Here is a 15,963-nt window from a genome sequence, read left to right as displayed (position 1 = left end):
TCATCGGTTTGGCTGGGGGGGGGGGCAGCTTCACGTCCAAGGTCAAAGGGCGCCCCAAACTATAACTTTTTAAATTACTGTTTCGGAGTGATTTTACTTCACGCGATTCGAAAGATCTCGCTTTTACGAGGATTTTGATACCAAGATCATCCAAATCGGATCACGACAACCTGTGATATGGCCACTGGAAGATTGTGGATCAACCGGGGGCGCCCAAATTTGGGGAGGGGGGCTAAAATGGGCCCCCACGTCTGAAAATTGACACAATGTTTTATCGTGGATACAAACACTTGCACAAAAAAAAGAGTGAAATCTGAGACGATGTGTCAAAATTTCGCTGAAAAATGTGTACACTTGACATGGAATGCCCCAACCATTTCTTCAACATGCATGGGCCACTTTTGTTCAAACTTGGCACAAGCACAGTACATAATGGTATACACGTGCAAGGGTGGCCCTTAAAAATGAAAGTTTGAAATGTTTCTCTCACCCTCCCGAATTTGTTCGGTACCCCAGATGGCTAACTGGTGGCCATTTTGTTACTTAACCGTGTCCCCAACCATTTCTTCAACATGCATGGCCCAATTTTGTTCAAACTTGGCACAAGCACAGTACATAATGGCGTGCACGTGCAACGGTGGCCCTTAAAAACGAAAGTTTTAAATATGTGTCTCTCACCCCCCGAATTTGTTCGGTACCGAGTAAAAACGATGTGTACCAAATATTTTTGAAATCAAAAAATATTAAGAGGTTGCCCTCATGAGTTGAAATTTTACCATTACGTTATATTCACAAAACAAACACAGCCACAGCCACAGCTACAACTACCATCAAACATTACTTTATGGCTGTATAAAAGTGTATATTATACAGGCATAAAATACTGTTTGATAGAAGTTGTAGCTGTGACTGTTTTGTCTCCGTGTTGCCACCCTTACCCCCCTTGCCCACCCCACTGATGGTTGCCAGTTCATTTCAGTGTGGCTCAGGCTGACTTGCCAAGTGGTTCTCTGCTGCTCGCTCTCATTGCATCTGTTTTTCACGAATCATTCTCTTTCTTTAGGATGAATTCAAGAAAGTAGTAGTATTTGATTGATTCTGTTGAACCGGAAATAAAGGGCGCATCCCCTTTACCGAGCGGCTAATACCTGTTGTTGAAGAAGGGGGGCCTGGATACCTCAGCAAACTTCAACAAACGGGGGTGACCTCTAAATATTGTTGGATTTCAAAAATATGTGGTACACATGGTTTTTACGAGGAACCACACAAACTGCAGGAGTGAGAGTAACAAATTTCCAACTTTCATTTTTCTCTTTATATCACAAAGGCCACCCTTATGTGCAACTCACTTTATTTTGCGATCGCATCAAAGATGGATCACTCGTAGAATGGCGGCCATTTTTGATGTAAAAACACCCGGTATTGAACACGTGCTCACCCATTTCTCAGACATGCATTTACCAATCTTATTCAAACTTGGCAAAAAGAGAATAAATGATGGCTTACAAATGCACATCATATATTTTCGAAATCACATCCAAGATGGCCGACTCAAGGCCATTTTATTACTCACGCAATCTTGCCCAATGAAATGCAATCTTCCATGTCACGCAACTATATATATATATATATATATATATATATATATATATATATATATATATATATATATATATATATATATATATATATATATATATATATATATATATATATATATATATATATGTCCATTTGGAGTTTTTCATCGTGATTTCAGATCTGACAATGTTTTTTTCACAATACTCGTTCTTTAAAATTTAAAATTTAAAAAACAAACCTCTTCGGGAACGCCCCTAAAAATTCCGTAACCCACATGACGTCAACTGCAGGACGACAAAGGCTGCACGTAAATTACTCGGGTGGGTGGTCTACGTGATTGTATTGGCTTTCTGTGCGTTTCCACATTTGATTGGTCGACTCATTCGCTTCGTTCAATTCCGCTTTAAAGAAATCAAACATTTGGTTTTGAATAATGGATGACATGGACTTTGATTTGTCTGATAGCGATGGTGAGTGTGAGAGAAATGAAGGATTTTGGTCTGAATCAGATGGAGAATTGTCGGATAACGTAGTCGCGGGAGGTGAAGTTCAGGCAGCTGAAAATGAAATACGGCCTTACCAGTTCGAGCACGAAGTCGGACAAGCAGAGGAAACTGGCGATGAAATTCCCGGCGTTCATGATGATCGGGAGGACATCGAAGGAAGACTTGGCAATAACAACTGATTAGACAAAACCCTATTCGTAATTCAATAATGTAAATTCGACTTGCATACTGCTCGATATCAGAAATATTTTAGTGAGGTGACGCGACCAGCGCAGCGGATATGTTTCTCCGCGGCCAATGAATCGTAAGGCCAGCGCATGTCATCGGCCGTATCTCTCCGCACATAAAACGAAGTAATCTCGCTGTGCGGATACGATGAAAACTTGTGTGCCGAACATACCTTGCGACACAATTGTCTAGAGTAGTCTGATAAATCTGACGTTCTGTTGCATTTTTATTTATTTTATTCCTGCTGTTGTCATGTAGCGCCAGTAGAAAACAATGAAGAAAAGAGAATAATAAAAGAAAGCTACAGCACAGCAGATTTATCGGAGAAGTCAGACGGACGGATTTATCGGATCAGTCGGGACTCTAGAGTTGACAAGTAACTTGTATTAGCATGCACACAATGTACAAGTCAATGCGTAAGAGTCCTGAGGCTATGAGGCCGTGTAATAGGACAGATAAATTTGTCTGGGAGCCATATTGGAATGAGTGAAAATATTTATTTTTAAATTCTTTCTCTTGAACCACTTCATCGTTCGACATGAAACTTCACAATTATGATCAAGCAGTGATGGGGAAGGTGTGTTATAAATTTTAACCTGATCAGATGCATGGTATGGCAGCCATAATAATTTAATTTTTCGTTTTGTTCATTGAATAAGGCTCACTTGGCTGTGCCTGGATAGGTTTGAGGGAAGAGAAGTAGAAACTAAAATGTGAATCCTATCCAGGTTCCTCCTGATGACTTCATCTTTTCTTTTTACTTGTTTGGGGTCCTTCTGATGACTCCAATGCAGGACTGTACCTATTTGGTCTTCCATTTGATTTGAATCGAATTTATTTTAACTCGTACGTGCCCGTAAAAAAAAAAAAAAATTTTTTTAAATAAACATTAACATTCAAACGAGCAAGAAACAACAACCACACAGGCCGTTTGTTCGCTCTTGTGTGCCCGTACGTGCATGGCCCGGAAGTTCGCATATCGCAGTTACGATTATTCGCAATTTAGTTTTAATGGCCAATTATTCAATTAGTGCCAACGTATTTTGCCTTTTCGCAATGTCGTCGCAAGGAAAAACAAAAAGAGAAGAGAAGAGAGAAAAAAAAATTACTTCCTGGTTCGGAGCATACCAGCTCACTCTGATGTTACCGAAATTTATGCGCCGTCTAATATGAAAACGATCATAACTTGGGGCATTGTGTTTATCTATAAATGCACATAAGAAATCGAGAAATTATTAGAATACACGAAGTCACCACTCTCCGGAAGCCCGTACGTTGTAACCTGTAATGGGGACCGTGGCTGAGCTTCCCTTCCCCCATCGGTCACGCGCACGCAACAACGTGTCTTGTCATTGGTTGTTAAATTAATGGCCATAACTTGGGAGGCACTTGTCCAATTAATATTGTTGTGGTTGACGAAATTCGCAAACCACCATTCAGGTCCCTTAGGTGAGATATCTCTGTAAGTATATGTGTAGTTAGGCCCAAACCCGTTGTTTAGCGGGAATAAATGTCATTCACTCGGGCTGCGACCCTTCAGGATAGCCGTTTTTCTTTTACTATCTTTATTTTGGACCAGCCGCCATCACTACCACCACCAACCACGTCTCAACAGCCATCACACAACAACCACCAACCGCAACGCCGCTTCACAACAACAGCCACGACCTTTACCGTCACAACTCGCCCTCGCAACCATCGCATCACCGTCATTCCCACGCCGCTTGTGGGCACCGATACTGGACTCGTGCAGGGCGCGCACCGAGCAGGGGTGCAAAAGCGCCGGCCTTTCCGAAGAAAACGGATCAAAAACGACTCACGCCCACTTCTGTTCCGTCCTATCGGTGAGCGTGGGGCGATTTGGCCCCGCCTCCAGGTACGTTGGAGTGTGGTCGCTATATGCAAATTCATGGATCAAAAAGCATTCACGCCCACTTTTCCTCGGTCCAATGGGGAGCCAGTTAGAGGTGAAGGGTCGGAGGTAAAGGGTCAAAGGTGAAGGAGCGAGGCCACGGGGGATATAAACGACCGCGTTCGTCAGTCAGGGGAGTTGTCGGTGGAGCTGGGAAGAAGTGGTAGTAGTCAGAGTGAAGAGGACGGAGCTGTGGAGAGGTGGCGGCGGCGAAGGCGGTCGAGGGGGTGCTCGTGTCGGAGTCGGGGAGCTGCGGAGGGAGAGGCCGGCGGCGCGACCGAGGTCGTGGTGGAGACGCTCGTCGCGGGACCCGAGACAGGGAGATATCCTCCATCCCCGAGCATCAACAACCCCCTCCTGTTTCCCCCCGCGCTGAGATAGTGCGAGAAGTGGGCCCCGTCCCCACCCCATACCAGGCAGTCCCAGCGAGGCCCGCAGAGTCGGGGCGCCAGCGCCATTTTGCGGATCATCACCAGACGGGTAGGCCCGACGCGGTCTCGGCCCCGGGCCCGCCTCATCCTTGAGGGTGGTCCTTTTCTTTTGCTTTGGGTATATGTGTTGTCGGCGCCGTCTATGAAGTAAAACTGCATAAGTGTTGCCGTGTGCTCGCGTAGTCGGTAATAGATCTGCATTGTGTTTCTCTTTTATATTTGCTTTTTGTGTAATATTGTGTTTCTTCTTCTTTTACATTTGCTTTTGGTGTAATTGTATATGTGTGCTTTCCGTTCATCGTGAAATAAATGTGCTTTATGTTGAACTGTTTTCCCGCTTCGCTTCGTCTTTTCCTCTATTGAATCTCCATCTTACTTCACGTAAAGGGTTGGTCGTGGGCTAAAACGCCCGATAATTAATCGAACCGTCGAGGCCGACGATAACACCGCTCGGTTATCGCGATAGTACGGAACGGGTCGCTTAAAGTGACCCGTGTCCGAAGTCGACCTGCGGCGAGGTGCGATCGCCCGGTCTACCCTCCGTGTGGGTACTTAGGTAGGTCGAATTTGGCGAGCAACCCTATCCCACGCGGGGGGCCGATTGGCACGATCGTGGTGAGGCCGAAAGGTCCACCCGTGACTAGTTCCCGGCGTTAGTCCGAGAGGGTCACGACGGGATTGTCCGTCCGGTGGGCGACGTGCCGCGATTCGAGTTACGTGGCCGTTCGCACGCCGGCGGGCGCGAATCCGCAACAATATCAAACCTTGAAAAGGCACATCCTCAGGTCCCCAGCAATATACCTGGCAAGTTTCAATCAGACCGGACCAGTGGTTGTCGAGAAACAGCAGTCTCACTCACACACGCACGCACGTACGCACACACATGAACACACACACATTGCTGGAATTATAGATAGATGCCATTCTAAATTCAATTGAACAATCATAGAAAACGTCATGGGTCAGGGTCAGGTGTCCAATCAGAGTTGGGCTGTATCAAAGCGGGACGTTTTGGTACCCCGTCATCACTGCCAGCAGTTATAAAGTGACAGTTGTAATTATGTCCGTTATTAATTACGCAACACACCAGTTCACAAACACTACACAAAACAAGTCCTGGCAAGGGTCTGCAATCTCTGATTGCTCTTTTTCTTGTTGTTATATTGATATAGAAAGATAACTAAAACATAACCTTTTTAACACCCCACGCTTGCATCCTGTGCAAAGCAACCAGCGCAAAAGATTGAGATAATTCCTTCCATCACCAAAGGTGGCAGGGGGGGGGGGGGGGGGTGCGCGGAGGGACGCCGGGTGCGCGGAGGGACAGGGGGCACATGGGGGGCGTGCAGGGGGACGGACAGCGCATGGACGGATGGGGGAGCAGGGGTGGACTGGGTGTATGGGGGGACAAGGTGCACACGGGGGAACGGGAGGGGGCACGCGGGGGGACAGACAGGGGGCACACGGGGAGGACGGGGCAGGGCACATGGGGGGGGGAAACAGGTGGCACACGGGGAATTAAATTTATTTAATTATGCCTGCAATCCGATTTCTGGTCAACACAAACCTGGAAGTTTGACTTCAAGTCTTCTTCGGTAAAACTTTTGGGGATCATCACAAAAATTCGGGTAAGATCCTCATCTTCCACATCTCTTCCACAACTTGATGATCTTGACTGAGCAATCAAAACCTACAGGATGGACACAGTTTACACAATGTTGCATCTCAAAGAAGAGAACACCAAACAAGTTGTAAGTACAGCAATAAGGATCTCACACAGAGTGACAACCTAGGGTGGAGTCGGGGTGAAAGAGGGTTGCTCGGAGCCATGGGAGCTTGGGGATGGGGGTCGCGTTCGGAGGGTCGGGAACGGGAGGGCACGGTGACGGAGGGGAGCGCGGGGATGGCGCCGCTGAGGGGAGCGCGGGGATGGGAGGGTATGGCGCGGCGGAGGGGATGGGAGGGTATGGCGCCATGGAGGAGCGCACGGGACGGGAGGGTATGGCGTCGCGGAAGGGCGCGCGGGGATGGTAGGGTATGGCACTGTGGAGGGGCGCGCGGGGACGGGAGGGTATGGCGCCGTGGAGGGGCGCGCGGGGACGGGAGGGTGTGGCGCCGTGGAGGGCGCGCGGGGACGGGAGGGTATGGCGCCGTGGAGGGGCGCGCGGGGACGGGAGGGTGTGGCGCCGTGGAGGATGCGCGGGCCGGGAGGGTATGGCGCCGTGGAGGGGCACGTGGGGACGGGAGGGTATGGCGCCGTGGAGAGGCATGTGGGGACGGGAGGGTATGGCGCCGTGGAGGGGCACGTGGGGACGGGAGGGTGTGGCGCCGTGGAGGGGCGCGCGGGGACGGGAGGGTATGGCGCCGTGGAGGAGCGCGTGGGACTAGGGAGGATATGGCGCCGTGGAGGGCACGTGGGGACGGGAGGGTGTGACGCCGTGGAGGGCACGTGGGGACGGGAGGGTGTGGCGCCGTGGAGGGCACGTGGGGACGGGAGGGTGTGGCGCCGTGGAGGGGCACGCGGGGACGGGAGGGTATGGCGCCGTGGAGGAGTGCGCGGGACTAGGGAGGATATGGCGCCGTGGAGGGCACGTGGGGACGGGAGGGTATGGCGCCGTGGAGGGGCACGTGGGGACGGGAGGGTATGGCGCCGTGGAGGGGCACGTGGGGACGGGAGGGTATGGCGCCGTGGAGGGGCACGTGGGGACGGGAGGGTATGGCGCCGTGGAGGGGCACGCGGGGACGGGAGGGTATGGCGCCGTGGAGGGGCACGTGGGGACGGGAGCGTATGGCACCGTGGAGGGCACGTGGGGACGGGAGGGTATGGCGCCGTGGAGGGGAACGTGGGGACGGGAGGGTGTGGCGCCGTGGAGGGCATGGCGCCGTGGAGGGGCACGTGGGGACGGGAGGGTATGGCGCCGTGGAGGGGCACGTGGGGACGGGAGGGTATGGCGCCGTGGAGGGGCACGTGGGGACGGGAGGGTATGGCGCCGTGGAGGAGTGCGCGGGACTAGGGAGGATATGGCGCCGTGGAGGGCACGTGGGGACGGGAGGGTATGGCGCCGTGGAGGGGCACGTGGGGACGGGAGGGTATGGCGCCGTGGAGGGGCACGTGGGGACGGGAGGGTATGGCGCCGTGGAGGGGCACGCGGGGACGGGAGGGTATGGCGCCGTGGAGGGGCACGTGGGGACGGGAGCGTATGGCACCGTGGAGGGCACGTGGGGACGGGAGGGTATGGCGCCGTGGAGGGCATGGCGCCGTGGAGGGGCACGTGGGGACGGGAGGGTATGGCGCCGTGGAGGGGCACGTCGGGACGGGAGGGTATGGCGCCGTGGAGGGGCACGTGGGGACGGGAGGGTATGGCGCCGTGGAGGGGCACGTGGGGACGGGAGGGTATGGCGCCGTGGAGGGGCACGCGGGGACGGGAGGGTATGGCGCCGTGGAGGGGCACGTGGGGACGGGAGCGTATGGCACCGTGTAGGGCACGTGGGGACGGGAGGGTATGGCGCCGTGGAGGGGCACGTGGGGACGGGAGGGTGTGGCGCCGTGGAGGAGCGCGCGGGACTCGGGAGGATATGGTGCCGTGGAGGGGCACGTGGGGACGGGAGCGTATGGCACCGTGGAGGGGCACGTGGGGACGGGAGCGTATGGCACCGTGGAGGGCACGTGGGGACGGGAGGGTATGGCACCGTGGAGGGGCACGTGGGGACGGGAGGGTATGGCGCCGTGGAGGGGCACGTGGGGACGGGAGGGTGTGGCGCCGTGGAGGGCACGTGGGGACGGGAGGGTGTGGCGCCGTGGAGGGCACGTGGGGACGGGAGGGTGTGGCGCCGTGGAGGGCACGTGGGGACGGGAGGGTGTGGCGCCGTGGAGGAGCGCGCGGGACTAGGGAGGATAGGAAACGAGGTTACGTACAAACAGAAATGGTTGTTGCCGACAATGAAAAGGACGGTATCGAGGGGGAAGGCAAAGTTAAAATTGCAAAACATGTGGGTTTGGATGTGGAAACCATCAGGAAGTTCATAAGGTTCAACCACGAACAGTCCACACTCAGACGAACCTTCATGGGTTTGCCGTCACTCAGGGATTTTCCGTTCAACTCTTCCATGGCCCGGCATGCCTGTGACGACTTGCCGTACTTCACATACGCCACCCCTTTGGCCTCTTTGGTAAACTTGTCTTTCACAGACAATATGTCCTGGATTTCACCGAATTTATCAAACATCTCTCTCAATTCCCTTTCCGTCGTCGACCGACTGACAACGAGGAACAGGCGACTGTTGGGAGGTTCGTGCAGGTTCACGTAACCGCGGTAACCACTATGCATTTCTCTATCCCTGTCTTTATCATTCTCTCGATCTCTTTCACCGGGAGACGCCATTTTGCGGCCTTTTCCTTCAGCTCGTTGACGCCAACACGGACCGATCACTTCGGCGACGAACTATTCCCGCGATCGACGTCTCGACACGTACCAGACGTCGCGTGTTGATTTGTCAAAAGACGACGATTGTTTGCGATAAACCTACTGACAGGTATTCACCGGACACAGACACACCGACCGCGCTTTTCTGTTGGTAATTGGGGAATGCGGGGGAATTGCGGGGGGGGTGGGGGGTGCGACTTTAAAAATATGGAGAAAAAAAATCTCTTTTTTTCCAAACGAAAGATTTAGTTTCAAAAATTATGAAAATGGAATTAAACCCAATAAAAAAAATCATGTGAATCATTCGAAGTAGTGTTATTACACTGTGTGGTGATTCCCCCACATCACAGGTCGATTACGTGTTACTACAACGAATTACACCGTCAGGGATTACAGCAACCGTATGATTTGTTACAAGGAAATCTAACGCATGTGGAGGCCATTCAGCCCATCGTGCCTGCGCGAACACCGCACCAACCCATGTACACAAGATCCAAGGAAGAAAATACCAAAAAACCTTTTTGATGAATGAAATAAATTTGTTTATGGGTTTTTTTTTTTAAATAGTTTTTGTACTTTTTTTTTTCTTCTTCTCGGGGAGGGGGCATGGGTTTGTTTAAAAACACACATCAACCACACAAACCCCCTTGACAAGACCCCCAACAACAGCACTCCGAACACAATCACCCATCAATACTCAAACTACCGAAAAATCATACAAAATGTCATATTAAATTACATCTGCCAATCTTTTTTCCCAATCTGTACAAGTATCAATACTTTCCTGCATCTCATCACCATCCCCTCTGCTATCCACCTCACCTCCAAGCTTTGTGTCATCTGCAAATTTGGAAATCTTACTCTTCACCCCGTTATACAAATCGATGTAAATAATGAATAGTAATGGTCCGAGTACTGATCCTTGAGATATCCCGCTACTTACATCCTCCCACTTACAGCCACTCTTTGCTTCCTATCACTAAGCCAGTTTGCAATCCAATTAACTACCTGACCATCCACTCCACAAGCCCTCACTTTGGCTAACAACCTCCGATGTGGTACCTTAACAAATTCCTTCTTAAAGTCGAGATATACTATGTCCACTACCTTTCCCTCATCATCCAATCAGACACTGCTTCAAAAAACTCTAAAAGATTTGTTAAACTGGAACTACCTTTGGTAAACCCAAGCTGACTACCTTTAATTAGTTTGTATTTGTAAAAATGGTTCCTCATTTGGTGCTTAATTAATGTCTCTAACAACCTTCCCCACAACTGAAGTCAAACCAACAGGTCTATAGTTTCTCAATTCTTCTCTGGATCCTTTATTAAATAATGGTGTTACATTTGCTACTCTCCAATCCTCCAGTACCTGTCCTGACTCCAGTGAGCTGTTGAAAATATCTGTTAACATCTCGTTTACCTGCTCAGCCACCTCTCTCAACACTATCGGTGGTATATTATCTGGACCTGGAGCCTTATCTACTCTTAGATTACCGAGCTGTTCCTTTACTTCCTCCACTCTGGTTCTTCTGTAAAAAGCCCTTCCTCATCTCCTCGATAGATACTCTCAGCTATTGGCAATTCTCCTGACTGTTCTTGTGTAAAAGTTGAAGAAAAATACCTGTTTAATAAGCCTGCCATCTCACCTTCATCACTAACCACTCTCCCGGTGTTATTCCTCAATGGGCCCACACTGGTCCTAACCTGTTCTTTTCCCCTGATATACTTAAAGAAAGCCTTGCTATTGGGGTATTGTTTTTCTTCTGTTTATTTCTATTTTAGCCGTGTCTTGTGAAGCAAGACGTGGCTCTTGGAGAGCTCCACGCAGGAGAGCTCCACGCAGGAGAGCTCCACATAGGACAGCTCCACGCAGGAGAGCTCCACGCAGGAGAGCTCCACGCAGGAGAGCTCCACGCAGGAGAGCTCCACGTAGGACAGCTCCACGTAGGACAGCTCCACGCAGGAGAGCTCCACGTAGGACAGCTCCACGCAGGAGAGCTCCACGCAGGAGAGCTCCACGTAGGACAGCTCCACGCAGGAGAGCTCCACGCAGGAGAGCTCCACGTAGGACAGCTCCACGCAGGAGAGCTCCACGCAGGAGAGCTCCACGCAGGAGAGCTCCACGCAGGAGAGCTCCACGTAGGAGAGCTCCACGCAGGAGAGCTCCACACAGGAGAGCTCCACGTAGGACAGCTCCACGCAGGAGAGCTCCACGCAGGAGAGCTCCACGTAGGAGAGCTCCACGCAGGAGAGCTCCACGCAGGAGAGCTCCACGTAGGAGAGCTCCACGCAGGAGAGCTCCACGCAGGAGAGCTCCACGCAGGAGAGCTCCACGCAGGAGAGCTCCACGCAGGAGAGCTCCACGCAGGAGAGCTCCACGCAGGAGAGCTCCAGGCAGGAGAGCTCCACGCAGGAGAGCTCCACGCAGGAGAGCTCCACGCAGGAGAGCTCCACGCAGGAGAGCTCCACGCAGGAGAGCTCCACGCAGGAGAGCTCCACGTAGGAGAGCTCCACGCAGGAGAGCTCCACGTAGGAGAGCTCCACGCAGGAGAGCTCCACGCAGGAGAGCTCCACGCAGGAGAGCTCCACGCAGGAGAGCTCCACGTAGGAGAGCTCCACGCAGGAGAGCTCCACGCAGGAGAGCTCCACGCAGGAGAGCTCCACGCAGGAGAGCTCCACGCAGGAGAGCTCCACGCAGGAGAGCTCCACGCAGGAGAGCTCCACGCAGGAGAGCTCCACGCAGGACAGCTCCACGCAGGAGAGCTCCACGCAGGAGAGCTCCACGCAGGAGAGCTCCACGCAGGACAGCTCCACGCAGGAGAGCTCCACGCAGGAGAGCTCCACGCAGGAGAGCTCCACGCAGGAGAGCTCCACGCAGGAGAGCTCCACGTAGGAGAGCTCCACGCAGGAGAGCTCCACGTAGGAGAGCTCCACGCTGGAGAGCTCCACGTAGGAGAGCTCCACGTAGGAGAGCTCCACGCAGGAGAGCTCCACGCAGGAGAGCTCCACGTAGGAGAGCTCCACGCAGGAGAGCTCCACGCAGGAGAGCTCCACGCAGGAGAGCTCCACGTAGGAGAGCTCCACGCAGGAGAGCTCCACGTAGGAGAGCTCCACGCAGGAGAGCTCCACGCAGGAGAGCTCCACGCAGGAGAGCTCCACGCAGGAGAGCTCCACGCAGGAGAGCTCCACGTAGCAGAGCTCCACGTTCTTGTTGTTGTTGTTGTTGTTGTTAAGACAAAACCTTTAGGACTCTACTCTTTTATATACAGGATCCGGATCTCCTTAAATACTAAACACCTGTTGAGGTCGTGGAGAGATTCACTTACCTTGGCAGTGATATTCATGTCTCTGCTGGCTGCGAGTCAGAGGTCAATAGATGTCTGGGTCGGGCCTGGGGAGTCATGGATTCACTGGATCATGGGGTGTGGCGCTGCCGGTACCTGTGCGGGAGGACGAAAGTCCGAGTCTTCAGGTCCTTGGTACTTCCAGTCTTGCTCTATGGGTGCGAGACTTGGACTCTGACCAAGGATCTGAGACGGAGACTTAATTCCTTTGGTAGCAGGTCTCTTCGGAGAATCCTTGGCTATCGCTGGTCGGATTTTGTGTCTAACAAGCGGTTGCTGAGAGAGACTCGGATGAGATTTATTACCTGCATAGTCCGTGAGCGTCAGTTGCGGCTGTATGGACATGTGGCTCGTTTTCCTGACGCTGATCCTGCTCACCAGATTCTCTCAGTGAGGGAGTCTCATGAGTGGAGGAGGCCAGTGGGCCGACCACGTGCCTCATGGTTGCAGCAGGTTGACCATCATCTCAAGGAGATGGGGATGGGCCTGGCATCTGCCTGGGGGATGGCCAGACGGAGGCCCCTGGAGTACCGGCGGAAAGTGGACGCAGCGACGCGCTGTTCTGGCACATGCTCCCATACCTGACCTACCTGACCTGTACACATCCACGCATTGAGGGTGCCTTTTGAGAGGGTCTATAATGAACTTTTAAATATATTCGGACATTTGCTTTAAAGTTTCGAAAAGTTCACGTTACTATTCAAAGATTATTCCATTTAATGTATTGTAATTTCGTAAATACACTATTTTCTCGTCATGAACGACGATCGTCCAGGACGGGTCTCGCTATTGGCTCCATCAAGGCACGTGACGAAATATCGGAAGTTGTTGTTGCTTCTTCTTCTTCTTGTTCTTCTTCTTCTGGTGGAGACAAACCCTTTTGGACGTGGCTCTTGGACACATTTGTCCTTGTTATTATTAGGGTACCCAGTCAAATAGACTGGGTAACCTATTGTTTTTCTTCTGTTTATTTCTTATTTATTATTTTTCCGCCGGCAATTTGCAGGTTATTTCGCTTTAAAAATCATTTTCTCAGGAACGGTAAGTCCGATCCACACGAAATTTTCATCATAGTATGTATCTTTTTTTGATAGCATACTTAATTGATAATTATGACGTCATAGGTCACGTGGTACGGGCGCCATCTTGAAAAAACCGATAAACTTTGGACCTCTGTATCTCTGAAACCGTGCAATGGAAAAAAATTTCGCTTCATACATTTTAATGAACTCCTCATGGGGAACACGGGTGATTTTTTTATGACGTCATCAGTGAAGCGGTATCCCGGTGAAAATTCGTCAAGTAGAACGCTGCATAGGAAAAATCTGAAATTTCTTGAGCATCATCTACACAATTCACCGCAGAAAAAATATTATGACGTCATAGGTGATTTGGTTCGGCAGCCATCTTGTTTTGAAAAAATCAAAAAAAAAATCTTCTCCAGAACGGCTGGACAGATTGAGGCGAAACTTCACACACACATTCCCGATGACGTCCTTTTTCAAGTTTGTTAATTTCTTATTGATCGGTCACATGGTTTGGCAGCCATATTGAATTAACCATGAAATCTTCAAACATCTTCTCCAGAACGGCTGATCAGATCAAGGTGAAACTTCACACACATATTGCTGAAGCATAAGGAATGTAAGTTTGTTCATGAATAATTGATAGGTCACATGATTTGGCAGTCATGTTGGATTTAAGAAAAATATTAAATAATGTTTTCTCTGGAACTGCTTCATCTATCGAAGCAAAAATTTGCAACTATCATCTTCCATCATGTCTGCATACATAGTAAAATTATGACATCACAAGTCACATGGTTTGGTGGCCATCTTGGATAGAAAAACGCACCTTATCCGATTAACACGAAACTTCACACCCATATTCCACTACAGGATTGGAGGCAGAATGTAAATTTTGATGTTATAGATCACATGGTTCGTCAGCCATCTTGGATTGAAAATTAATAAATTTTAAAAATCTTCTTCCCCAGAACGGCTGGACAGATTGAAGAAAAATTTCACACACACTTTCCCCAAGACATCCTTTCACAAGTTTGTTAATTTCTAATTGATAGGTCATATGGTTTGGCAGCCATATTGAATTTACCCGAAAAACTTCAAACATCTTTTTCTCTAGAACGGCTGGTCAGATCAAGGGGAAACTTCACAAATGTATTGCATAAGAGTAGAGAATATATGTTTGTTAATTTCTCATTGATCGGTCACATGGTTTGGCAACCATGTTGGATTCAAGAATTATATTAAATAATGTTTTCTCTGGAACCACATAACCGATCGAAGCGAAACTTGGCCACTATAATCTACCCCCATGCCTGCATATACATTAAAAATTATGAAATCACATGTCAGACCATGGTTTGGCAGCCGTCTTGGATAGAAAAAGGCACCTTGTCCGATAAACACGAAACTTCACAAACGTGTTCCACTATACGATTGAAAGCAGAATATAAACTTATGATGTCATCGATCACATGGTTCATCAGCCATCTTGGATTGAAAATTAATAAATTTTGAAAATCTTCTTCTCCAGAATGCTGGACAGATTGAGGCAACATTTCACACACACACTTTCCCCAAGACATTCTTTCACAAGTTTGTTAATTTCTAATTGATAGGTCACATGGTTTGGCGGCCATATTGAATTTACCATAAAAACTTCAAACATCTTCTTCTCCAGAACGGCTGGTCAGATCAAGGGGAAAGTTCACAAACGTATTGCCCATGAGTAGTGAATATAAGTTTGTTAATTTCTTTTTGATCGGTCACATGGTTTGGCAGCCATGTTGGATTCAAGAACAATATTAAATATTGTTTTCTCTGGAACCACTTATCCTATTGATGCGAAACTTTGCGACTATCATTTAAGTCACGTTTTATCAAAGGCGGTCATCACTGCCTGGTCATCACTGCCAGCAGTTATAAAGTGGCAGTTCTAGTTATTATTATTCTTTGTAATGCCTCTGCTGATGAAGTCGCTGGAAGCATTATGTTTGCAGGTTGTACATCTGTCCGTGCAAATTTTCTGTTTTCTCTGTAACCGCTTATCCGATTGACACAGATTTCACCATCGTTGTGACTACTTGTGTAGAATGTTTTACTGATGATTATGATGTCATAGGTCAAGTGGTGTGACAATCATGTTGGAAAAAACAGAAAAAATTTTGACCTCGTGTCTCCAAAACTGTTCCATGGAAAAAAATTGAAACTTCACACGTCAAACCCTCCTGATGTGTACCTGGCGCCTTAGAGGGTTTGAGATTTGTATAATCATTGGAATTGTCTGTGTTTTCCCCACGCCCGATCCCACACCATCCCGTTGAATCACCCCGGATCCCTCTTCTTGCCGAGTCTTGTTATTTCTGGTTAGAGGAATAAACGTTATCAACTCAGTGAAAAGCGACTCGTGCCACCTTCCTCGTCCTATTTGCGGTAGAGCGATTAGAACCGCCATCTTTGGGTGATAGAAATAAACCGCCTCCATCGTTTCAGCTCATTCTACGTTGGCGGGA

General features: G+C 49.9%; 1 protein-coding gene across 2 annotated transcripts in view; it reads right to left on the bottom strand.

Moving 5' to 3' along the window:
• The window catches only part of RBM45 (RNA binding motif protein 45), a 46,105-nt gene extending 36,840 nt beyond the window's left edge, over positions 1–9,265 (bottom strand). For both annotated transcript variants that reach the window (XM_085893102.1, XM_085893101.1), the window contains exons 1-2: positions 8,720–9,265; positions 6,226–6,348 (exon numbers count right to left, since the gene is read on the bottom strand). In XM_085893102.1, coding sequence (XP_085749228.1) covers positions 6,226–6,348; positions 8,720–9,040 — 444 coding nt within the window. In that variant the 5' untranslated portion in view covers positions 9,041–9,265. The remainder of the gene's footprint in view (positions 1–6,225; positions 6,349–8,719) is intronic.
• Between the last annotated feature and the right edge of the window lie 6,698 nt (positions 9,266–15,963).

This window comes from Eptatretus burgeri, chromosome 8 (assembly GCF_056783735.1).
Source record: "Eptatretus burgeri isolate ZD-2024b chromosome 8, Ebu_testis_v1, whole genome shotgun sequence".
NCBI classification, from domain to species: Eukaryota; Metazoa; Chordata; class Myxini; order Myxiniformes; family Myxinidae; genus Eptatretus; species Eptatretus burgeri.
The sequence above is the reverse complement of the archived record's forward strand: the minus strand, read 5'-3'. Positions and strand labels throughout refer to the sequence as shown.